The sequence below is a fragment of the Esox lucius genome, chromosome 16 (assembly GCF_011004845.1).
Source record: "Esox lucius isolate fEsoLuc1 chromosome 16, fEsoLuc1.pri, whole genome shotgun sequence".
In the NCBI taxonomy this organism is placed as follows: Eukaryota; Metazoa; Chordata; class Actinopteri; order Esociformes; family Esocidae; genus Esox; species Esox lucius.
Window position 1 is genome coordinate 19576037 of NC_047584.1, and position 26651 is coordinate 19602687.

Below are 26651 nucleotides of genomic sequence, written 5' to 3' on the forward strand. Positions count from 1 at the left end.
AATGAACACATACGAGAAAGATCATTCAAATATTGTAGGTCAGTTAACACTTGTGACAGTATAGACATAACAGTACTTAAAAAGGGACAACCTGTTGAAAGGGTCGAGGCTGGGTTTGAAGAAAACTTGTCAGTCCAATCAGATCACAGAAAATGCCTGACAGCCCTTCTGAATCAATGAGGTGAGCAACCAGGGGCCTGGTTATTTATAGTGAGGAAAATACAAGCGCACGGAGATTCCAAGACATTTACCTTTTCGTAATTTACCAGGAACTCGTATCCTGAATGACAGTAGTGATTGCATTTACATACAATAGTCATTTATGCTTTCTTCACCATTCTATTCATAAAACCCGCATTATGTTGAACTGGGTATTTTAAAACGTGCAATTGCAGAGTTCTGTATATTGAATAAATAAATATGATAAATATATCCAATGCAAAAAACATCTAATGTTTCCACCTCTGTACATTGCCAAAAATGTGCAACCCTAGTTGAACACTACCAAAACAACATCAAATACGACATGGTGTTACACCGGATCGCCCCTCCTCCCTTTGGGAGGAGCTAAAAGGGGTATTGAAGAGGGGTTGACTATATAGACGAGTTCAAATCCGCATGTCAAGTTAATTTATCAATACCCGCGGAGATAGCTTAACTACATCGGCGTGTTACAAAGATGTCTTATTTCGAGGTAAACATTTTTTGACTATGTTTGTCATTATTGAAAGCGTGGCATTGTCTGTAGGCATATTATATGAAATGTTTTTTTCCAATATAATACGTTTCGTAATGTTTTTTATGTTATTATAGGTATAACTATTGTAATTTGTATTGCTTAACTATTGTATTGGTAGGCTAGTTATTCTAAAGTAATTAATAACTGTTCATCAAATAAAACAATTCGTGTCAAATTATTAATTGATAACTACACTCTTAGAAGTAGAAGAGAAGATAACCCTTTTGGGGTTCCTGACCATTGCCACTGGGGAGGAACCTTTTTGAACAGAAAGATTTATATACGTCCGTTTATATGTTCACAAAAAGCAATTTATTCATTTCCTATTATATTTTTAGAAACAATTGTACATTTTTTTTCGCAGCATATTTTTATAGACTATGACAACACCTCGGACGACTCCGGGGACTACGGTATGGAATCGGAATTCCAGGAGGTATGCGACCGAGTCAGTGATGAAGATTTTCAAAGGATCTTTTCACCAACAGTGTACGGAATAATATTCCTTTTAGGAATCATCGGAAATGGACTTGTTGTGATAGTAATGGGCTACCAGAAAAAGGTCAAAACGATGACTGATAAATACAGGCTCCATCTCTCTGTAGCCGACCTCCTATTCGTCCTCACGCTACCTTTCTGGGCGGTGGATGCAGCCAGCAGTTGGTACTTTGGCGGTTTCCTCTGTACTACTGTGCACGTGATCTACACCATCAACCTGTATAGCAGCGTTCTTATTCTGGCCTTTATCAGCATGGATAGATACCTGGCAGTGGTGCGTGCCACCAACAGCCAATCCACCAGAAAGCTGCTTGCAGACAGGGTGATCTATGTGGCTGTATGGCTACCTGCTGCTGCTCTCACAGTGCCTGATCTAGTGTTTGCCACAGCTCAGGCAGCAAACTCCAGAACCATCTGCCAGCGCATCTACCCCCAAGAGAATAACTTGTACTGGGTGGCTGCTTTCCGTTTTCAGCACATTCTGGTAGGCTTCATCCTGCCTGGGTTGGTCATCCTCACATGTTACTGCATCATCATCGCCAAGCTTTCCCAGGGCGCCAAGGGTCAAGTTTTGAAGAGGAAGGCTCTCAAGACCACAGTTATCCTCATCTTGTGCTTCTTCAGCTGCTGGCTGCCGTACTGTGCGGGGATCTTTGTGGACACCTTGATGTTGCTCAATGTGATCTCACATAGCTGTGCCCTGGAGCAGAGTCTGCGGACCTGGATCTCAATCACAGAGGCTCTGGCATACTTTCACTGCTGTCTCAACCCCATCCTTTATGCTTTCCTAGGTGTAAAGTTTAAAAAATCTGCCCGCAATGCTCTGTCTGTAAACAGTAGAATGAGTCATAAGATACTGACTAAGAAGAGAGGACCTATTTCATCTGTATCCACTGAGTCTGAGTCCTCCAGTGTATTGTACAGTTAACAGTCCTGAACATGTGACTTTTAACCCTCATAGGGAAAACTAAGCTTTATTTTTCAGGGACTAACTACACAGTGTACAGTTTTAAACACTTTTCATACCTCTTTTGTAAGCTTTTTCTATTTGAAGTTGCCACTTTTTTTCATTTCTGTAAAAATGTTTGTTCGCTGTAAAGAAAATGTACAAAGAATATATAATGTGCAGGCAGTGCCTGCTGTCCATTGACTGGTCAAATGTACATATCAGTCTAGCTGCAGACACATTTCCTTGTTGAGTATGATAAAGGGACGCTTTGTTTGAAATAGACTAGGCATCACTTCTTCATAACTTAGGGATTATATCTGTAGCAATTAAAAGGTTTGTAGATAGTTGTTTGCTTTTATTTTTGCACTTATGTTGTGCGATAAGAAGCCAATATTTATTGCGGTCGCTCACACTGAATGTTTTTTTTTTATAATTATTTTCTTATTTAGTGTTTTTGTATAATTTCAGTCAGTGGAGTTTTTGTTCCAGTGTTCTACAATAAAATGTTGGTAAATTACATGAAATAGCTGTGGAGTTCATTTCTTGTCGACCTTTTCTTCTCCTAATGAGTGGCTGGTGTCCCCTGGGGTGCTGGGTGAGGTTTGTCTGAGTGGAGGGGGGAGGTGTGTCAGGTCTCCTACACAAATGCCTCCACCTTATCTGAGGACGACAGAGCAGTGAGCCTTGTAATTGGAAGAACATCTGTGCACTTTCACATCTTAGGCAGCCGCCGCAGTAGTACAAAAGCTAAGGTCGAGTCTGAAGAATGAGGACCCATATGGCTGCTCCTTGAGTAAGAAAACAAGGTGTGTTTGGGTAGACTAAAATGTTTTTAGAAGTCAAACTGTACCCCTCCCCCAAATTATTATCAGAATAATTTTAGTTTTTAACTTAAATTATCTGTAAAAAGAGATGTTTACCAACTGATGTCTCCCTATTAATCCAATATATTGATATTGATAAAAGTAACAATGAAAGGATTCATTAATTTTCCTGAAACTATAAAAGAAATGGTGTTAACTAGTGATGGCCATTCGTTATTTTAGTAGCAGGATATCATGCTGGCAGCACTCAGATTTTCTTTATCACAATAAAATTGAAATGTATAAGGCAATATAGTTAACAATCAAGTCTGTGAATAAGAACATTGGACATTGGAACCGACATTAAACATAAAATGTACAGACTAGATTGTTAACTATATTACCATATATAGTTCAATGATGGCATTTATTTTGCAAAAGGAAATCTGAATTAGCACTGCTAGCATAATATCCTGCTGCTAGAAGAACAGTAATGAAGCCTCGAATGACCATCACTAGTGATAACTGTGGAAGAGGTAACACACAGATTCTTTCATAGACTTCATTTAAAATGGTGATATCCATGGAAGAGGTAACACACGGTTTCTTCTATAATTTAATAGACTACATATAAAATGTTGATAACCATGGAAGAGGTAACTGATTCTTTGATAATTTCATGGACATCATTTAAAATGTACACTGCTGTAGCCTATGTAGGGCTATAGAGTAAAAGGTGACATTTTGTGCATGAATGTCCCAGTGTCTTGTCAGCACTCATTAGACACACTATCATGCTGGTCTTAGATTTGTAAAATTATTCAAGACCTTTTACACATCTCAATATATAGCCAGCTAGCAGAATGACAATCCTTAAATGTGAGGCCAAAGACACTGTTATATGTATGTTTCTTCTAATGAAGCTATGTTAGGGCAGCTGCCAATAATTATTAGAGTCATGGACATAACCGTATGTGATGTAAAAAAAACTGTAAAATCCCCATCAAATGTCCTTAATTCTCTATCATCTTGGAACGGTTGCGGAATTTAAAACCTAAAAGAACTAACAACTAGATAAGTTTTCAATTGTTGGATAAGATCACAGTTTGGAGTATTTTCTTTTTTTAAAGTCATGTTTTTAAACCACACTTTTAAATTCTACAACACACTTGCACTGATTTAGCTGCTCAAGTTAGGTTTTCATTTCTTTGGTCTTGTGTTCTTCCAAACCGATCTAAAAAAGCAGCATACGAAGTAAAAAAGGTTACATCTCAAAGTGACATCTTTGAGGTTAAATAAAGGACTAAAACATAATACCTATACACACATATATGGAAATAGAAAGAATTAGCATATCACAGTTTGTTCCTTAGCACTGGTGAATAGGAATAGCAAATTAAACTATTTGAAGTGATGAAATCCCATATGATCAATTTCAGACTGTAGGAAGCTAACAACAATGGATGCCATAGTAAATGAAGTGTAGTGCTTCAGTGTTCGCTGTCATTCCCCTGGAGTCCAACATGGAGACATTACCATTTCTTTGCATTTTAAAAAGGGTGTCAAGTACCCCTATCAGCCCAAGAATTTTATGGTTATTTTTTAGTCTATGTTCCCGCAGTCTCCTCACAATGAAACAGGATGACATTAGAAGTGCTTTTTCAGTTGGAAATGTGTTGGAATGGTTCATCTTTAGCATAAGATCTCAGCCGCTCCACTCGGCAGCTCCAGAGAACTCTGCATTCACACTCAATTGAGTTCAGGTGGGCTCGCCACTTCTGCTACTTAACTGCTACTTGGAAACCTCTTTATAACCAATTGGAGGCTTCCAGACTTCATCATATCATTGTCTTTGAAATGAGATCAGAGGTGTATTATATTCAAATGATGCAGTAATGGTATGTGTATATTGACAGAAGGCCAATTTAAGTTTAATTTAATCAACATAATCACAATTATTCTCTCAATTTGATAAAATAATCAAACCTGATTATTTCACAGAATTATGGTTTTAACCTTATACATCTGTGTTTCAGGAGGAAAATGGTCAAAAAATTGTCAAAACATTTTCCAGGGATTATTTACAGTTTTTTCCATTCAAAGAGGTTAATGGCTGAAGTTGTTGACATGCAAAGGAAATTACTTCTAACCTGGATCTATTAACAAGGTGCATTCAACTGTAAAGTGGTTCAGATTGACAGAGATATTAAAATCACTTTACAAGATGTAACTCAACTTGCTGAGGCAAAGGGAAGCTTGCTTGAGATGAAATTAGACTGTAACTAATATCTCCTTCATATTAACCTGACGTGTTGTGAGTTTGGGGCTGGAGTAAAACAAACAGTCACAGTTCCTTTAGGGCATTAACCTATTATTAACATTTACATTGTTTTTGTTGGGAAGTGTCTAGCAGGAAGACTGTTTCCTGCATCAGGAGCTACTCTGACCAACAGCCTGTGAAAATACTTATGGCCCCCCTGACTATATTCAAACCACCCAGAAGGACACTGATGCATTTTAGAGGAGGTCATTTCATTGCAAAGGCTAGTAATGTAAGTCAATCTTAGCAGGCCAAACACTGCGGCTAATTTTGTTTGGAAATGTACAAGGGAAGATATGGAACAGTAGTGCAAACCCTGACATTAAAGCAACTAAAATTTCAAATTATTTGAAATGAGTATTTGACATTCACTTTAGGGTAGCAAGGTAGCCTAGGCATAAGAGTTGTAACCCATAACCGAAAGTTTGGTAGATTGTTCTGTCCCTGAGTAAGGTTGTTAATCTTAACTGCTCCTAGGTTGTTGCTGAGGTAGTTTTTTTTCAGTCATACTACCTGGTAAAAAAATAAACTTGTAAATTCACCTATATTTATTATTTCCTCCACGTAATGTTTGGTATTTTCAATTGTTGTTCATACAATGTAGCCCAAAATTACGTGAGTGGTGTAAATAAAACCTTTAACAGCCTATATCTAGGCTGTTTTTTTTATCGGAACCATGGTTCTTTGACCTATTTTCTACCCGGAATGAGAGCTCCTTTCCAGTGCTTCAGGGAAACGGGTCCTTTTACTTGTACTTCCACCACTCATGCATGCTCTGTGAACAGCTGATGAGGTGACTGAGAAATAACTGAAAGAAACGATTGATATCAACTAAAATCTCCTAACTGAATCATTAAAGCCATGACTAAAGATGGAGTCCAGGGGTAAGAGAAAGTGATAAACATTATTTCCCAGAGGGTTTTAGTTGAAAGTCAAACGTCTATTTAGCTTGCTGGCTATGCTAACATAGTGAGCCGAATTTGCAACTGATTGCATCAGCAGCAGCTGATTAAGAGTCAAGACACAAGCAGTAGTCTATTTAGACAATTCAATACAGGTACCTGGCAAAATATACATGAAACGTCAATGCTGCTAGTACAGTCGTGAAAACCCCGTTTAATATTTGCTCAGATTTAGCTAACGTTCACTTGGCTAACTAGCTACCTACTTCAGTGAAGTTTGACAGCTAGAATACGTGCCACTCAATTTAAATGGCTAATATGTGTTTTTCATGCTTGCTAAACCCAGTATTACCAGTAGCATGGTTGATGGCTAGTATTGAACATAAAGCATTCGTTAGCTGATTGACCTGACATTTGCGTTCGTCCATGATTCTTTACTAGAATAACGGTATTTAATTAAAATGGACTGTACCAAAATCATATTACGTCAGTTGTGAGAAAGGTAACGTATTGCGTTTAATATTGTTTAAAATAAACTTTTTGTAGTTTTTGTTCTACCATGAGCTATTATTGAGTGGGGATGTAAAGATCCCTATCTGATATACAATGTCCACAACTGACTACCATCATTATCAGGTAACAATGAATGCCACACTTACTGTATTTTACTGCATGTACTGTATTGTGGGTTGGTAGAGTATAGCGCTTGCAACACAATATGGACACTTTTTTTTTTAAACATCTGTGCTCTTTGCTTGGGAAATTAAGGAAGATATGGGTTTTACTTTTAATAAAAATGTACTCATATTGTTGAAAAATCACCAGTCCATTCAATTGTGCATCTGTCTTGAACAAACTACTACCCAGTTATGCTTATGTAACCTTCACATGTAAGTTGAGACATTTCTTACTGGCTTGTGGGATGTTGTCAACTAAAACCAGATAAGTTGGAAATGTTGTGAGTTTCCTAGTTCCAATTAGCATGGAACTGCTAAAATGTGCAGTTGTTCAATGCTTGATAGATGGCAAATTGTGCCTTGTGAACAGATCCTTCCTTGTGAACAGACCCCAATGATTTTCGTTCTGGTGGCTAGTTAGCTTTAATAGCATGTTTAAGTGCTCGGGCTGCAAGGTGGAAAAAAGTTAGAAATAATTAAAAAAAATCACGAATGAGTTATACAAAAGAAAAAATTATGCAATTTAAAATTAACACTTGTTTTTAAAACAGGTCAGTATGTTGTTTGACCTCCCTTTGAATGCAAAACTGCATGAATGCGCTTTTCAAGATGAGCTCTAGCGAATTCTTCTAAGATTCTTGTCAGATTGGCTGTAACAATTATTTTGACCATGGCTGCCTTTATTATCCCTGTCCAACTGATCCCTTACAGCACAGGTGTCGAACCGGTTCCACAAAGGGCCGAGTGTCTGCAGGTTTTTGGTTTTTCCTATAAATTGGTTCCTAGTTCATACCTACACAACCAGGTGAGGGCAGAAACTAACCAATCAGTGACCTAATTAACCAATCAAGTACAAGGAGAGAGCAAAAACCTGCAGACACTCGGCCCTCCATGGAACCGGTTTGACACCTGTGCCTTACAGCTTCAAACATGTTGAGGTCAGGGCATGGAACTGATGTATCTAAAACAGAATGTTCTAGCTGCAGACCTCGGCTCCAAGTACGTCTAAATCATGTATTATGGATCGTTGTCATGCTGAACTGTTTTTAATAAAAGCTTAAATAATAATGATTAATAATCAGATTATAGTTAAAATTACTCTTAATTGTATAGATTTTGGTTCCCAGAACTCATTCCATGGAATGTCAAGTTTTTGCTCCTACCTTGGACTTTATTTTTTACATGCCTAATTAGTTTGGAGTGCTCTAACTTTCTAGATTAGTCAGACACTAGGCCCCTCGGTGCAATGGGTTTGGCACTCCTGATAGTCTTTCTGGCATTGAATATGCATTTATGCTCTAGTCTATTTAAAAGAGAGGAGAGTTTTTTGTTGTTAAAAGACTAGTGTATTTGAATTCATACTCCTACAGTATATGTGCACCAGAGGCAGCAGCTCATTGTTGGAACACCCCAGGCCGCTGACTGTAGCAGGTGAATTTGAAGTTGAAGTTAACACTCTTGTTAAGTTGAATTTGTCTGTAAATGATCAGTCTTTGCTTTAGTGAAGGCCCAGGCAGGGTACCATGCAGAAAGGAAAAGAGAGAGATTGCACATTTTACGTCCTATTATATAGCCTGTTCACATCCTATTATGTTAGTAACTGGGACGGGTGACCTGATTTGCGTTTTTAAATATTGGTAATAGAATATGCTATGTTTATTGGCGTATAGATCTGATCGATTCCATGGATGCAGGAACTCTCCCAAAAACTGCAGACGAAATGTTAAAGTAGACCAATGAATGTAATGTTGGGGAAATAGGGTCCACTCATTCAACACATCGTCTTTGTTTGTAAAATTTTTCAAATAGCAGATTGTCTATGCATTATGACATGTTGAAGTAGTCAAACTACACTCCCAGTCGGCCATTTACAGGACTATGTCATATGAAGCTAGTTTACATTAACTTGGTGGTGGCCTGGTCAGGGATCAAACCAGCATTTCCTCGGCTGCTCATTGTGTGTTAATGCCACTGGATATGTAGATAGGTGTGAATGTGAACAATTGATCTCTCGTCCTGGCTCTATTGAGAGATTCATGGGTTTTGGGGGATGCTTTTATATGACTGGCAATAAAGTTCTGGGGTGAGTTGATCTTGCGTGGTCCCAAGGGCGGAGGCTGCTCTTAACGTAACAGATGTATCTAAAACGTCACCATCCGGGGGCATGCAATACAAACATGCCTGTTGTTTAATGTCTGGAATTTATTTGGATGACAGCCTCTAATGCCTGTCATCATTTCCTGTGCTAAATGAAACAAGTGGAAGGGAAATGGTGTTAAAAACACTGGCAGGTGCTTCACGTCATTCTGTTGAAGTCGCAGGCTCCAATCATCCATGGCTGCTGTGGTTGTTGTTTGTAATGCTATTTATATTGCCATTGCCGTTTGATCTGTGTTATTTCCTGGAGATGCTTACTGTTAATGCATACAAAGACACGGACCCACTTCCACTGGTTGTGGATGAGAACAATACCTCCTGTTGTGACATACTGTATAACTGTGTTGTAATATTATGGTGGAAGGGCGGAGTTTAATCTTTGATCTCCGTCTGCTGCTAAACAGTTGATCTATGTGTACCACTAATTAGAGCTCACTCTGGTCTTTAAGTTGGCCAGATAGACAGACAACCTTGTCTTCAGTCGTAAAACCGACTGACCTTTAATTTGAAGCGATCTGTTTGTATTCTAGTAGGTGTTATTGTTAGGTTAATTAGCCATGTCATTAGCTATTAATGCCCACATCCTTATCATTGTTCACCGCAGACTGAGGCTTTTCTGTCCTGTTTCCTATGAGCTAGGTCGGCTAGTCAGTTTAATGGAGTGCAGATAAAGGCAACCGGAGTTATCCATATGAATACGATCATAACATGATTATCAGTATTAAGTATTTAACTGTGAGAGGATTTGGGATGATAGTCACACCATTGTTCTACTTCCCAACCCATACTTGTTATGTGTTTATCCATCTAATCTCATTCTGTGACAGTGTCAACACCTTTTCTCAACTTCATCCCACAGTTCACATGCCAGTGTTGTTTAAAAGCATGTGAAAACAATAGGCTTAAATCTTGACAAACTTAAAAGCCTGCCAACGGGACAGCCAGCCCGAGGTGGTGATGGGTAGAATTAATTTTCCCACCGGTCAAAAACTTCCTACAGGAAGACGGAGAAATAGACCTAGGAAGTTGACTTGTATGTTTTGTGTTGTTCTGGACTTCCTGCTCCAGGGCAGCGGAGGAGACTGACCAGGCCCAGTCGAAGAAAGGCTTGAAGAAACAGCAGAAGGAAGCAGAGAAAGCGGCTAAGAAGGCTGAGAAGCAGGCCAAGCTGGTCAGTAGGTTTTGGTCAGCCCTCACAGCTGTTGACGTGACGTGCTGCGGGCACAGTCGGCCCAGGGTTGGGTGCCCATTGTTTAGCGATTCCTGCTGTTGTTAGTTTGTTTTTGTCTACCCAAACTCAAGTCGGGTATCAGCGTTGCATCATAAGCAAGTAGGGAAAATAGATTATGAAGAATGGTCTTTTTGGTGTATGCGTTTTCATTCTCTCAACGCGGGTCAATCTGAGTTTAGATGCTTTCACCAGGAAATCATGTTTAGAATTGATATGCTCTCACTAGGCTCTTAGAAACACACTTCCTTGGTCATTTAATGCATTTACCTGTTGTTGTTTTTTACCCACGCTAGTGTTTATTTGCATGGGAAATTAAAATGGTAGCCTAACCATCTATTCAATCTTTTGTAGTTATTTACATCTAGTTGCAGGGAATTAATTTCACAGATAATGTAACGCACTCACAATTTTCTATACAATGCACTGTATAGGCCTATATTTAGACCTATATTTGTCTGTATTCGCTAACTACGTAGCATCTATTCTTTTCAGGCTGCTGACCAACAAACCACAGATGAAGATGTAAGTATCCTAGAGGATCATTTCTATATTTCAGATATTGCTCAAACTCATTCTTTACCTTTTCTTTCAAACATGATATGGCAAACATTTCCAGTATTTGAAATATCAGCAGATCAACTCTTTTTGTGCAGGACTTTGCTAAGGATCGGTACGGCGTGTCTCCCATGGTCCAGTCCAGTCAGAGACTGGGTCAGTACCGTCGGCGTCTGCCTCTGTTCCCCCGTTCAAAACGGCTTATTTACAGATGGGATATCTCCGTTTCATCAGCCATGTCTGCTGCTGTTTAAGTAATCAAGCTAGTGATTATATCTTAATGACGCCATAGCATGGCGTCAGCAGTGTCTGTAGTGGAGATAGTGCAGATGTCACACATGATTGTGCTGACTAATGGCGTGCCATACCTCCAGGAGAAATGTAAGAGACAGTTGGGTCGTCCACCTGCCTGCTTGTTCTTTCAGCTCCAACGGCAGAGAACAAAGTTGGCTTTCCCACCTGCATGCCTGTCTATAGGGATAAGGAGACAGAGAGAGAGAGGTAGACAGGCATCCTTTCATGTGGGTAGAATCATGTTCAGCCAAATGGGCGGCTCACTGCCGTCGGGGCACATGCTCTCTGGCTCCGCCAGTCCATCTTAATAACGGCTCACCTCAATGACGCAGAAAAATCACAGTCCATTTGTCATAAGGCCCAGAGAACAGCAGAGTTGGCCAACGTCTACCCAGGGCCGCGTAGTGTTTCATATTTATCACTTCTGTTCTTCTTGTAACATGAGTGTCTTTTTGTGAATGTGTGTGGGAAGAGGGGTGTGTTTGGTCTTTGAAGTTGTACTGAAAGGTGCTCTTTTATTTCACTGTGAGCCAGACAGGGTGTTGGTACGTGTCCAGGAACTGACACTGGAGAAGTCTGACCAGCTGATCTGGGTTCGTGCCAGAATTCACACCAGCAGAGCTAAAGGTGAGATTATCCATCTTTGTCCAGCTCTGTATCACTCATCTGTGGCCTTTAGTCCTGGGGACACAACCAGACTTTTAATCTAAACGGCGCCGTAGCTGAACCTTGGGGTTTACCTAAAAGATTACCAACTGCCTTTGGGCCAAATTGTCTTTCTTTGGAAGTGGGCTTTAGTTTTTTTAGTCAAGTCTTCTGAAGTTGATACATACTGAAGCCCAACAGCTACTAGTGACGTGAGCAATGATTCTGCATGGCATCAGACTTCTGTTTTTCAACTGGGGTTTGTTTCACCAAATGTCTTTGTTTCAGAACGAACAAATGTGACTAAACTTGGAGGGACTTTTTCGTGAAACGCATTAGGACAAAATTCTGGTTGTTTTTCAGATGTTTTCCCTGAGCTTGTATGAATGAATCCAATGTTTATTTGGTTGATAAGAGACATAGGGGATAGGGATGGGCAGAGTGTACCTTTATTTGATTAAACTCCTCCTTAGGTATTGAACTGACACATGAACCTTTTTGAGACTGTTGAAAAGACACACCAAAGCTCAGTAAAATAAATATACCCACAAAATCTGGATTCAGTTGCATTCTCCTCCAAGCTTGTTGGTGCCTGAGACATTAACACAATGAATTCAATAACCCTTGCTTTACTGTTGGATTCCATCCAAAATTATTGGATACGCAGAGCACGTCCACATCTGTGCTGACAATATGCTAATGAATAAACCACTGTATTATGATGATATTGTCGCAGCTTCCTTCCAGAACAACTTCCAATGTCAAAAGCAATTTCCCCTCCTCTCCATTCATTCATTCAGGTCTAGAGTGAAGGATGTCCTTGAGAGCAGAATAACATCCTGATTTACACTGGGATGAAGTGACAATTTTTTTTTTTATGTTTTGTAGCACTGCTGTCTCCCCACTCTAGCCAATGAAGGGAAAAAACAACATCAAAGCGCTTGGGTGGTCTCTGATGTTGGCTTGATGGTTTGGTTGTCTAACTTGGTTTGTAGAGTCGCAAGGTGTGTGTTGAAAAATAAGCTGTCAACCTCACTCAATCTATGCACCTTTCTTTAGAGTGTCACCCATTCACAATTGTGTGACGTTTACCTGACGGTGAAATGGTTCTTGTTTTGTCGTCTGTGAGAGGTGGTATCTAGATTAGGTATGACCTCTACCCTGATCTATAGTGTGACATGGCATTGTATAGAACTATCCTTTCACCTGCTTTGAGAAATTAGTTGATGTAGCCCAAATGTGAGGGCCCCCTGCTAATAACTGTTTCTTTGTTGTCGTTTCAGGGAAGCAGTGCTTCTTGGTCCTTCGTCAGCAGCAGTTCAACGTTCAGGCCCTAGTTGCTGTGGGGGAGCGTGCTAGCAAGCAGATGGTCAAGTTTGCCGCCAAGTAAGTACAACACTGCATTTCCTGGAGGCCCTGACAAACAATGGTGGGAAAAGACTGCTTGTAATGGGGGCCAATCCATTTTCACACAAAAATCGATCATTTTTCACCTCCCTAACAAAGTGTTTATGTTTAGGGCTTATGGTAGTATATAATGGATCTGTTCCTGCCCAGATAAGAGTAGATACAGTACATCAGTAAGGATGAGGTCCCTCATTAATCAACCTGGGGGTTCCATTCAGCTGATTACCTCATGGAGCTCTTTATGGATAGCAGAACCACAGAAGGATGAAGTTATTTTCCATACCATGAATGTTAGATCTTTTGTAAGATCTTACATTCGTGGTATGTTGTTTGATGGCACCTGCCACTTATTGACTCTTACAAGACTTAAATAAAACCAAAAGTACTACAACAGGGCCATTCAGTCTGTTCAAAACAATTGGACACTCTGTAAACATTACTAGAGGCTTGGATAATCGTCGCTAAATAAAGGATTTCTTTCAAACCCATACTTCAAAAATATCTACCTGTTTATTTATCTACATTAAATAAGTATATAGCAATCAATGCTACATTTGTGGTTTTGCAGCATCGGTGACATCACAACATGTCTCCAAAAAAAAAAAGTTTGTAGTATTATTTAGCGTTTGTGACATAGCATATATTCACATTTGGTGTATTTCCACTTAATTTTCAGTGTTTCGTGAGACTCCAGTAAAGCTTTTACCAGGTCTCAGACACTGGTTGGTTTCCTTTTGAATTTGGCCTAGGACAGTCATACCATAGGCTGGTAGGTTAAGAAACTGACCCAAAATATTTATCAAGGCCAAAAGAACACTGTCAATATTGACCTCATTGAGGGGACCCTCTGACCTTGTGAGTTGGGTCAAAGTGGGTTGAGTGCTTTGTTTCCTCTCAGCCTCATGTTTGATGATACAACCAGGAAGTTGCGTTAGTGCCACCTCCTTGCGTTCATTGGTCCACATCGTATCAAACATTTTCTTGCAAAAAGAAAAACAGGTGTTTTATTATTGGGCAAATTGAGGCCCCGCCCTACTTTTTCTTTTCTGATTACATTTGGTTCCTAAGGAATTCCCCAGTTTTTTACCACTTTAAATAATGCATAGTTTATCTTCACATTGCGCAGTGATCTAATGTGTTCTCTGCTAGCATCAAGTTGACTCACGCAGTCTATATTCAAGCCTTGACTGTTCCACTAGCTGACAATTTGGAATCATTTATTACTCTTAACAGGCACCATCCATGCTTCTTTACCAAATAAAAATCCTTTGTCAACCTTAGGGTTGACCATGTCAATTAAATCTTGTTGAAATTCTGCGGCCCGATTGCTCTAAAATGATTTGGTTCCCTTTTCCTTTGCTTGTGTAATGTCATGCGGTTTAATATGACAGTTGATTTTTCTTGCACGCAACCACTTTCCCCATGTTTCGATCCCAAATGACACCCTATTCCCAACATAGTGCACTACTATTGCTGAGCTTTGTTAAGAGTAGTGCACTCTGTAGGGAATGAGATGCTATTAGTCCATGATGAAATGTCAGCCATGAAACCAGCTTTTAAAAAAACGCCCCATGACAAATGTTTAGTCAGCTTTGAGGGCTACAGCATCCGATATATGCTCAGCATCCCCCTGCCCTTATAATGTTAACAATCCACATAGCCTCCTGCCTAGTGTAATTTCACCATGGCCATCACTATCAACATCAAGACAACTGTGCCAAAACGCTGTCGAATCTGAGCGAGCTTCTGCATTGCAGGTTTCCTTTGTAATCATCACAGTCAGTGGTGACATCGGGAAAACCGCTTAACATTTGTCATGTAATATTTCCACTTCCTCATTAGTCTTGCTGTTCTCTTTCTCCTAATATTGAATTTTTTCTTGTTTTTTTTGTCTCACTACAATGTCGTCTTTAAAGATCTTCCTAAGGCTTTCTTAGTATGTTAGTATTATCAGAGCCAGAGTGGCCCAAATGATCTCCTGTCCCTGTAGCTTGGGGCAGTTGATCCCGTAGAGCCTGTGTACGTGGGGCGACGGCCCAGTTCATCAGAAGCCTTGGTTGTGTGACTGCTGTTTGGTGTTCATCGTCCTGGAGCAGGCTGAAGGTTTTTAATGTGCTCTTTATTTGTTTAGCTGATCCCCCAGTGTGAAGGGTCTGACTGAGGCAGCTGCAGGGGACCAACTAGGATCACCATTCACCCTTGTCCTGTCTCTCATTACCGCTTTTTAATGAGAAGAGGTGATGAATTACACTGGCCCGTTCCCATATGGGCTCACACTATGTGAGTTTTTATTGACAGTTGGTCATTATGCTGTACATGTGCCTCGGTCGGCTACGTCAGGGTGGACAGGACTGTGGTGACCTGCTCTGGTGTTCTGTCCACATGTCTTTAAAAAGGTTGTTTCATGTCTCCGTCATTGGTCATTGTTTGGCCTCTCTAGTTTATAGTAATTACGCAATCGCTGGTCCAAGGGTGGTCTAGTGGTAAAAGCCTCTGACCCCATCGCACGTATGGGTTCACATCCATCCCGCTGACCTTAGGCGCCCCTCCCTGTCTGCCCTGTGCCCAGCACTGATCTCTTCCACGGAAAATACAGTTGCGAAAAGGGAGGGAAGCCCCGGTGCTTCAAGTGTAACTCGAAACAAACAGAGCAACAGTGTCACGAGAATGTTTTCATGCTGTGGCAATCAGCTGACTCCATCAAAATTAAGAGGAATTGTCTGCCACAGAGCATGATCCTCTGACATTTGCGTCAACATAAAAAGACTAGTGTTGCCCCCCCCCCCCCCCCCCACCTTCAATCAGCAGTGAATGGAAAGTTTTTACTCAGATAGCCGCCCACTCGTTTGACTTCAATTGATCTGGGTAGACTAAGTGCTGTGCTTCTACCCATAACACCCCACCCCCCCCCCCCACAACCCCTCCCCCATCGGCGACGCCCGTCTGCAGCATCAACAAGGAGAGCATCGTGGACGTGGAGGCAGTGGTGAGGAAGGTGGAGCAGAAGATCGAGAGCTGCTCTCAGCAGGATGTGGAGCTTCATGTTGAAAGGGTAGGCCCGTCTTCTCCTCTGCTGGGTCCAACCACACCACAGGCAGCACCGCAGACGTGTAGACACCAGTCATTCACTTAGTACAAACCCAAAACAGTTCATGTTGGTTAAAAAAGAAACTGTTTCTCCCTTTCAGTTAAAACTGGAAAGTACTGTGAGTTTTCTAGGTACCTTTTTTTTTTTTTTTTTTTTTTTTTTTTCTCAACCATCTGTTTTGGATCTGATTCCTATTAGACAGATGTGATAGTTTGCATTGTTAGTTCATACACTGTTAGTTAAATGCTCAAGAATCTCAAGTCAGGATTCTAGTATTTGCGTTTGTAGTCTGATGCTGGTGTCTGATATCATGAGGACCAACATAAGTGTAGCTGGCCGTTATGAGGCAGATAAAACGATACATTTATCATAAATGTAGCCAGAAAATTAGGCAACCCAAATTCAACTGTTTGGTACATTAATAAGTAGGCATACACCCATCCAATACTGGGGTCTGAAATTAAACTGCCCAAAAATACGGGATTGGGTAAAGGATGACCGCTAGTGTATGAAATGGAGCTGATGCCATGAGATTGTCCTAATTATGTGCCTTAAACAAGTTGTTGAAGATGGCAGTCTGGAATTAACACTTGAAACAGCCACTAGTGAAACGGGTAGTTGCAAAACATGCAAAGCAAGTGTTTCAAGGGTTGACAGTGAAGAAGCTTAAGCTAGCTATCTTACCTCATCTAGCTAAGAACAGCTAGCTAATGCTAGCTAACGCCAGGCTAATTGAGAATACATCACTGTAAATTGTGCATTTTCTAGTCTTGAAATCCATTCCGATTCATATTTAAATAGTGAGCCTAACAAATACCGATAAGAAAATGTCTGTATAAACCTTAAGGATAATTGTCATTTTTTTCCCCACATCTGAGTTATTTGTCCAATATTAAATTCTCGTCCTGTTTTCCTGTCCTAGATATTTGTGATCAGCCAGGCTGAGCCCCGTCTGCCCCTTCAACTGGAGGACTGCGTGAGGCCAGAAGGAGAGGGGGATGAGGTAAGAAGAGGGTGACCAGGTAGGGTGGAGGCCTGGGCTCTTGGGGCAAGGTCAGCCTAATGTCATATTCTCCTGTCTTTTCCAAGGCAACTCGCAATACATGACCGGTCATTGGTCTTTTGGAGTATTGTTGCTTCAGTACCGTTGTCTATCTGTTGGTGTCAAGGGTCATCGCTCTCCTATATGGTTCAGTTCAGACAGCTGAAGGATGTCTGTCTTGAGGCTGTAAGCCAAGCCCAGCTGCAGTTGTGACCCAGGTGTTGTCAGTGAGGAGTCTGTCTGTTTCTTAGTCTGCCGTCGGGAAGGGGATTTTGGGTGGAGTCTGTCTGTCTGTCGCAGCAACTGCCAGTGGGGAGGAGGCTCTGGGCTGGGTCTTTGTCTTCATCTCTGTCTTCCTGTGTCTGACTCAATATGAAAGTTTTAAATTTGAGTTCACAGGTTGTTTTAACCCTTGCAGAATCTTCAGGGAATCTTCATGTGTTTGTAACAGCTGCAGTAATTGTTTGATATGGTTTCAAATTGCTTGTAGATGCAATCCCCATGTTACAGAACAAATAACTTTGCTCATCAAAATATTGTAGTCCATTCATATATTTTCCATTTTATTGCCAATGTTGTAGATGCTTATGGGTTCTGTCAAGTTTTGCCTGTCTGTCTACTAGGATGGGAGAGCAACAGTGAACCAGGACACCAGACTGGACAACCGAGTCATTGACCTCAGGGTAGGTTGTACTGCGGACTTCAGTTTTGCATGTACTTTCATTTATCATGTAAAAAAACCAAAAACTAATTTATCCAAGGTCAGGTAGACCAAGATAGATTTCAGCCAGAACTGCCAAAAGAATTGTTCGGGATACAAAGAAAAACCCACAGGTAACCTCTGGTTAAAATACAGGCTGCTCTGGAAAAAGACGGTGTGGTTGTTTTAAGGAACATAATCCGACGATACTTGAACAAAAATTAGCTGCATGGTCGAGTTGCCAGAAAGAAGCCTCTACTGCGCCAATGCCACAAGAAAGCCTGGTTACAATATGCCCGACAACTTGACACGCCTCATAGCTTCTGGCACACTGTAATTTGGAGTGATGAGACCAAAATCAAGCTTTATGGTCACAACCATAAGCTCTACGTTTGGAGAGGGGTCAACAAGGCCTATAGTGAACAGAATACCATCCCCACTGTGAAGCATGGCGGTGGCTCACTGATTTATTGGGGGTGTGTGAGCTCTAAAGGCATGGGGAATCTTGTGTAAATTGATGGCAAGATGAATGCAGCATGTTATCAGAAAATACTGGCGGACAATTCTTCTGCATGGAAGCTGCGCATGGGACACTCTTAGCATTTCCGGCATAACAATGACCCTAACACAAGGCCAAATTGATCCTCCAGTGGTTACAGCAGAAAAGGGTGAAGGTTCTGGAGGTGGCCATCATAGTCTCCTGACCTTAATATCATCTAGCCACTCTGGGGAGATTTTTGAGCCCAACTGTATAGTTAGGGTTGAAGTTATCCCCAATTTATTCTCCAGTTGTATCACACGTGTTTTAAAGAGGTCCCAAATGAGAAGATCTGCATCCCTGCCATTCAGGCAGGTTCATGACATCTATCCCTTTTTCCTGTAACATGAGTGGATTGTAGAAGTGCATGGGTTAACATGGAGAGGGGTGCTAAACCTTTGTTCTGCTCTGTTCTGAACCACCCACACTAGTGATGCCTAAGCAGCAGGAAAGCAGCCCTGGCACTCCCCTCACCCTCGCTTTGTCACAACACCTGTTTCTAACACAATGTCCCTTTGAGCTCATGCACTTGGGCCTGTTATCACAGCCATACTTAAATGAAGAGTAAACCCATAAAAAGGGTTTCACACAGGCAGACGCTTATCCCCGGTCAACAATAAAGGGTAACCGTAATTAAAAGGCTCCAGGCAAACCGAGCTCTGTTTGAGACCAAATTTAAAGGATTATTTCACTTTTTAGTGAACAAAGAAAGGTATCTTTTTAAAATAACATGTTTGACTGAAGTTGGGTTTTGCTCGCAATCATCTAGGAAACGTCCTAAAAAATAATGATTGCTGATCTCTAGGGAAGTGTTGCTATCAGTTAGACGCAGTTGTGGTGGTAGTGGCGGTGGTGGCATGTGACCAAAACGAGAAGCCACAGGCCCTTCGACACATGCTCCCAGAGCTTGTGTGTCAACAGGAGGCTGACGCACTGAGAGCTATTTCGCTCACATTCTCTTTTATACCCTGCGCCCTGGTGTGAGAACATCGAAAGGGAAACAATCTGTGAACACTACAACCAATCCGCTCGCTGAAACACTTTGCACCGGAACTCCACTATTCTTATGAAACACGAAGGTTCCTAATGATGGCAGTTAGGTCGGCTCCCTGGCGTTTACCTAGCGGTTTTATCTAGTGTTTTCTAGAAGTGTTATCAGTGCCATAATTATTTCCCAACCACAACCTATGATAGGCTAGATATTCTATTAGGTGATCGTTTGTATGGGAACTGGACCAGAGTTATTGTCTGACAATAAAAAAAACATTTGGGATTTTCTATTGAGAGAGAAAGGTTAGCCTTTAGTGTTCAATCAGGAACCTTAGAGTTTTATGTTGACTGAAACCAGAGAAGTGTTTGAATGAATCCTCATCATAAATGACAGTCATATTATTAAGAAATGAGTCATTTGATCAACTGAGGACTGAGTACACACCCAGAGAGATTACATGAGTGGCCCTGACGGTTACAGGGTTTGGGGATTTTGACTGGTTCTGTTTTTTCCCAGACGTTCTGTGTAACACCCAGCTTATTGACGTGCCTCATCAAAAGTCCTTTAGTTGGTTATTTTCGAGGTCAACAAAGAGTTTCTATACAACCAGAATGCTGAAGGATGACTTCCAGTTAATTTAAGATTGACCTACCAAATGTTTTACCAAATTTTTGCCTGTAACAGGTTTGACCGATTTATAAAGGGATTTACTGCTTATAGTTTGCCTTCTGAAAGCTTATTTAAAAACAAAGTTAGTCTTCCCAAGAATTCAGACCTTTCTGAAATCTAAGGTGTGGAGACTGCAAGAAGTTACACAATCAGTTGTTATTGACTTCTTTGGTGTTGTGTAATATGTCCAGCATGCCTGTTTTGGTTGTTGCGTTGTTACATACTCCCCCAACAAAACATATTATGAAACTTCCACAGGTTAATGTTAGGTTATGAAATAAATCAATATGGCATCATTTTCTTAAAGTTGATTTGTTTCCATATATACTCTCCTCTTCACTTGAGAGGTAAAGTGAATGATGACAACAGTAATAAGCCATGTTGACCTTTTTGTTTTGAACTTTTTTGGGGGATGGTGTATTATCTCCGACTTGCTCAAATGTGTGCGTTTTGTTTCTGCTTGTTTCCCTGGCAGACAACCACCAGCCAGGCCATCTTCCGCCTGCAGTCTGGAGTGTGCCAGCTCTTTAGAGACACTCTGATGAACAAGGGCTTTGTTGAAATTCAGACCCCGAAAATCATATCAGGTACCTCCAAGCTCCTATTCCTGTCTTCCAAAACCCTGGCAGTGAGGAGGCCAAGGTACCTCTCCACTGTTTAGGCTGCAAAGTGCTTTCATGTCCACATAGCAGTGGGGGAATGGGCGTAGCGTAAGCAGTGTAGAAATTCAAGATCAGGACAGTGTTTGTTCTGCCGCTGATAGGATTTCTAGTTCGCACTAGAGAGAAAACACGTTGAGATTGTCTCAAACTGCATGTCACAAGCCTGAGCACATGGACGACGCATGTAGCCATGGAAACAAGTGATGACGTAACAGGGTTGTTTACTACGGCCCTTGCCACCGCAGCCCCACATGTAGTACTTCATGTACAAAGCGGTGGTAAAGAGGGTGTTCCTTTCACTTCCTCATTTTCTGTGTGGGCCAATGGTGTTTTAGCTAGCCTGACGTTTTCACATTCAAAATTGCCGCCATCTAAGTTGCTAGCAGCTGTGTTTAAACAACATGTACTACTCTATAAACCGCAGTTTTCCTCTGCCAACACCCATCACATAGAATGTACAAAATGTACTACTTGACCACCCTCCTGTGAAAGGAAAACGGCAGACTGTCTATCTGACCTGAATGTTTCGGGCAGAAGTGTTAGGTGTCATTAAGCAAATGCCATTTTTAGGAAACTGCATTATTACCAAAATGACTTTCCTGGGACAGCTTGATTAAAATGTGTCCTCCTGTCCTCCAGCTGCCAGTGAGGGCGGTGCCAACGTCTTCACCGTGTCTTACTTCAAAACCAGTGCCTACCTGGCCCAGTCTCCCCAGCTCTACAAGCAGATGTGCATCTGCGCTGACTTTGACAAGGTGTTCTGTGTGGGACCCGGTAAGGCAACCTCCGGCAGTAAGGCGCCCAACATCCCCCCTCTCCGCACTCGTGTTCCCGCTTGACTTTTCCCCATTGCTTCTGACTGTCCGGATGCAATAGAAAATGTTGGAAATATATACAAGCGTGTGTGTATAAGCGTGTATATTGTATAAGAGGACTTCTCTAAGGCCATTGCCCAGCCCCTAGTCACTCCATATAGAACCCCCTACCCAAATGGGAATTCACTCAGCCAATTGTGTTCACTACGTATGTCACTAGTTACACAGTCAACAAGCCCTGGGTTCAGGAAAAGGAACGTGTGCTCAACTGAAACCAGTCGGGTGACTGCAAAGCCACAGATGATATGATAAAATAAGTTGTGATGGGGCAGCACATCTGAAGCAATAAGAGCAATGTGTCTGACTGTCTCTCTGAGTTGGCTGAAAAGGGCCCCCTCCTGTTTTAAACCCTGCATGTGTTCTGCTGCGTCTCATCATGTCAAAGACTGGGCTCTTCAACTCCCCTCCTGTAGGGCAGATACACTCCTGGTGTTAGTTTTTTGTGCTCCCCTGCTTTTCCAGGTATGAAGTTGTCCCTAAATAGGAGATATGACCAGAAGTGTTTCGTTATCAGTGAAATAGACCATTGCTGATCCTAACTGAAGGTTTTCTCCACCTCAGTGTTCAGAGCAGAAGACTCCAACACCCATCGTCATCTGACCGAGTTTGTGGGTCTGGATATTGAGTTGGCTTTCAACTACCACTACCATGAAGTGATCGAGTCAATCACTGACACCATGGTCCAGATCTTCAAAGGGCTCCGAGACAAGTACGAAGTGATTCATGTCCAACCCATGTTTTCAAGCCAATTTAATGAGTACGATTTCAACATTAGAGGGCCTGTGAGAGGGGATATGTCTGAGCCCAGTCAAGATGCAAATGTGTGCCTCCACCACCATCTTCTGGTTTGAGAAAGTACTACATCTGTACTGAGGTTGCAGGTGGAATCTGAGCGACGTTAATGTTGTGCTTGGGCGTGTTGGCCAGGTTCCAGACAGAGATCCAGACAGTGGGGAAACAGTTCCCCAGCGAGCCCTTCAAGTTCCTGGAGCCCACTCTGAGGCTGGAGTACCAAGAGGGAGTGGCAATGCTCCGGGAGGCCGGGGTGGAGATGGGTGATGAGGAGGACCTCAGGTCAGTGCCGGGTTACATTTTAACCTCCTGAGCTTGGGACAGGAAGGTTCTATCTGCAATTTTTTGGCTGAAGTGTTTAGTTATTGACATAGCCCTGTTCTGTTTCATGTTCTCTACTGCTGTAGAATTCATGTTAAGCTCAGCAGACAAGGTAAAATGTCAGACACCAAATATAGTAAAAAAAAAAAAATGAAAGCCAATTATATCTGATTCTTTTTGCGTGTAGAACCTTGTATTCCCAAACACTAAACAGTTTACTTGGTTTTCATTTTCTACTGTATTGATGTTTTCCACAGCACACCCAATGAGAAGCTGCTAGGGCGTCTGGTGAAAGAAAAGGTATGCTTTTGTTCTGTTTCCTTGGGGTGACATCAAATGTAGTGATCTGTGTGTAGGCGTATCATTTCTAACTGTTAATTCACCCGTCTCCCTTCCTGACAGTATGACACTGACTTCTATGTGCTGGACAAGTACCCACTGGCAGTGAGGCCATTCTACACCATGCCTGACCCCACTGACAATGTAAGTCACCAGGACACACAAGGCTTCACCCTACAGTGTTACACCAGTGCCTTGACAGATGTTTCCTCCCCAGAAATACTCCAACTCCTACGACATGTTCATGCGAGGAGAGGAGATTCTCTCCGGAGCTCAGAGGATCCACGACGCCCAGCTGCTCACTGAGAGGGCCATTCACCACAACATTGGTAATTAGGCTAATGCGCTACACTAGATCTGACAAACACATTGTGGCTGGACTGAAGCGTGACAACCCGTTATCAAATATTACCCACAATGCCGTGTGTGTTCCTGCAGATCTGGAGAAAATCAAGGCCTACATCGATTCCTTCCGTTTCGGGGCCCCTCCACACGGGGGTGGTGGTATTGGTAAGATGTAGAATAAGATGACTTAAGCTTGGATGTTATGGTCTAAATATGGGAGCACTGTAAATGTGTTGGGGATGGTAATGCAATGTTTTATATGAAAGACATTGTAACGGTCACATTCATTTAACTATAAAGATCTACAGAATTAAATGTTCATTGAGTGGAGTATATTTACAGTTAGTATACAAATACTAACTGTAAATATACTCCGCACAAAAAATATACTTTTTGTAAAAAAAAATCTATGGTGCTCTGAGTATAGTCAAACTCTGCATGAACAGCATAACAATATTCTAAATATAACCTACTTACTGTGAATATCCTCCACAAGAAAAACCTTGTCCCAGTGAAAAACTCACTACGCTTATTTTAAATATACTAATCCAAGACATTGACCACGTGCCTTGAATATACAAACCCGATTCCAAAAAAGTTGGGACACTGTACAATTGTGAATAAAAACAGAATGCAATCATGTGGAAGTTTCAAATTTCAATATTTTATTCAGAATACAACATAGATGACATATCACATGTTTAAACTGAGAAAATTTATCACTAAGGGAAACATAAGTTGATTTTAAATTTCATGGCATCAACACATCTCAAAAAAGTTGGGACAAGGCGATGTTTACCACTGTGTGGCATCCCCTCTTCTTTTTATAACAGACTGTAAACGTCTGGGGTCTAAGGAGACAAGGTGCTCAAGTTTATGAATAGGAATGTTGTCCCATTCTTGTCTAATACAGGCTTCTAGTTGCTCAACTGTCTTAGGTCTTCTTTGTTGCACCTTCCTCTTTATGATGCACCAAATGTTTTCTATGGGTGAAAGATCTGGACTGCAGGCTGGCCATTTCAGTACCCGGATCCTTCTTCTATGCAGCCATGACATTGTAATTGATGCAGTATGTGGTCTGGCATTGTCATTTTGGAAAATGCAAGGTCTTCCCTGAAAGAGACAATGTCTGGATGGGAGCATATGTTGTTCTAGAACTTGGATATAACTGTCAGCATTGATTGTGCCTTTCCAGATGTGTAGGCTGCCCATGCCACATGCACTCATGCAACCCCATACCATCAGATGCAGGCTTCTGAACTGAGCGCTGATAACAACTTGGGTTGTCCTTGTCCTCTTTAGTCCGGATGACATGGCGTCCCAGTTTTCCAAAATGAACTTCAAATTTTGATTCGTCTGACCACAGAACACTTTTCCACTTTGCCACAGTCCATTTTAAATTATCCTTGGCCCAGAGAAAACGCCTGCGCTTCTGGATCCTGTTTAAACACGGCTTCTTTTTTGACCGATAGAGTTTTAGCCGGCAACGGCGAATGGCACGGTGAATTGTGTTCACCGACAATGTTTTCTGGAAGTATTCCTGAGCCCATGTTATTTCCATCACAGTATCATTCCTGTATGTGATAAAGTGCTGTCTGAGGGCCCGAAGATCACGGGCATCCAGTATGGTTTTCCGGCCTTGACCCTTGCAGAGATTGTACCAGATTCTCTGAATCTTTGGATGATATTATGCACTGTAGATGATGATGATGACTTCAAACTCTTTGCAATATTTCTCTGAGAAACTCCTTTCTGATATTGCTCCACTATTTTTCGCCGCAGCATTGGGGGAATTGGTGATCCTCTGCCCATCTTGACTTCTGAGAGACACTGCCACTATGAGAGGCTCTTTTTATACACCATCATGTTGCCAATTGCAAATTGGTCCTCCAGCTGTTCCTTATCTGTACATTTAACTTTTTTGGCCTCTTATTGCTACCTGTCCCAACTTTTTTGGAATGTGTAGCTCTCATGAAATCCATAATGAGCCAATATTTGGCATGAAATTACAAAATGTCTCACTTTCAACATTCGATATGTTATCTATATTCTATTGTGAATTAAATATAAGTTTATGAGATTTGTAAATTATTCCATTCCTTTTTTACTCACAATTTGTACAGTGTCCCAACTTTTTTAGAATCGGGTGTGTACTTATGGTGAATGTACAGTAATACATCCTCTGTGAATGTACTGCAATGCTCACGAGTTGTCTTCCTCAGGACTGGAGAGAGTCTGCATGCTCTACCTTGGTCTCCACAACGTCCGTCAGACCTCCATGTTTCCCCGCGACCCGAAACGCCTGACACCCTGAACACCTATTGAGTACCACTGTACAAGGATGCCAGACATGGGAAACTAATCTCCAATATACCTACACAGATTTGAGAACTTAGTGCCACGACACTGAAGTGCCACTGTGATTAACAAAACAATAGAGAATCAAGCCAGGGTACCACTGTCTATCGTATTCAGTTATAAAGAATCACACAAGAAGGAAAAGATTCATAATAGAAGGGAGCAATATTTACTTTACAGAATATGATTTGGGTATGCATTCACTTGAGCTTAGCTTGGGTGCCTGTCAGTTTCAACTGTGCTGCCAGGTTGGTACTGGCCTGTTTGGCTTCAGTGACAATGTAGGCAAAAGTACAAACCAGCAAATGTACCAGGCTACCCTAGGCTCAGTGATAGAATAATCTGTTTTACATTTTCTATGGAGTTGATCAACTTTGATAAGTCTTTGTCACACTACAGAGATTTTACTAATAAATACGTCTGGTCTGGTGACTTAAGTTTTAATTGTTGCATATTTTTATGAGTAATTGGATGACAAAAATAAAGTACTTCAAAAGCACATTTAACTTTGTTGCCTTTTCAAAAGAACAGACAATCCTTCGTTTGGGGTTGCATTCACTTGTATTGGGTTACTAGAGCCCCTTGGATATCTTTTGGCTCGACTGCTCAGATGAGACACTAACTCAATCCTTGGAAACAATGGCAGAAACAACCCCTATCATATTCTGCAAATTCTTCGCAATGGACAATGTGTGTAGGAGCGTGCTTTGTTCAACTGATTTATGTGGGATTTTGTTATTACTATAAACCTTGT

At 41.4% G+C, this 26651-nt stretch overlaps 2 protein-coding genes across 2 annotated transcripts; both read left to right on the forward strand.

The window, feature by feature from the left end:
- Positions 1–615: 615 nt before the first annotated feature.
- On the forward strand, positions 616–2710 carry cxcr4b (chemokine (C-X-C motif), receptor 4b). The gene is made up of 2 exons (XM_010890772.4): positions 616–694; positions 1104–2710. Exons 1-2 carry the CDS (start codon positions 680–682, stop codon positions 2163–2165), a joined length of 1077 nt encoding a protein of 358 aa, XP_010889074.2. The 5' UTR covers positions 616–679; the 3' UTR covers positions 2166–2710.
- Positions 2711–5998: 3288 nt separating this feature from the next.
- dars1 (aspartyl-tRNA synthetase 1) lies at positions 5999–26398 on the forward strand. The gene is made up of 18 exons (XM_010890770.4): positions 5999–6193; positions 10114–10216; positions 10769–10798; positions 10930–10987; positions 11660–11752; positions 13054–13156; positions 16127–16229; positions 17188–17268; positions 17931–17990; positions 20681–20792; positions 21507–21641; positions 22304–22451; positions 22670–22816; positions 23113–23155; positions 23258–23338; positions 23412–23523; positions 23633–23704; positions 25762–26398. The coding sequence occupies exons 1-18, from the start codon at positions 6171–6173 to the stop codon at positions 25851–25853; spliced, it is 1596 nt and encodes a 531-aa protein (XP_010889072.1). The 5' UTR covers positions 5999–6170; the 3' UTR covers positions 25854–26398.
- Positions 26399–26651: the final 253 nt, after the last annotated feature.

Bases quoted from the DNA above. Each gene is read 5' to 3' on its own strand.
- dars1 (XM_010890770.4), top strand. From the start codon at position 6,171: ATGACTAAAGATGGAGTCCAGGG. The intron at 10,988-11,659 runs GTCAGTACCGTC...ACTGTGAGCCAG, and splicing joins CCAGTCCAGTCAGAGACTGG to ACAGGGTGTTGGTACGTGTC. The intron at 22,817-23,112 runs GTCAGTGCCGGG...TGTTTTCCACAG, and splicing joins GGTGATGAGGAGGACCTCAG to CACACCCAATGAGAAGCTGC.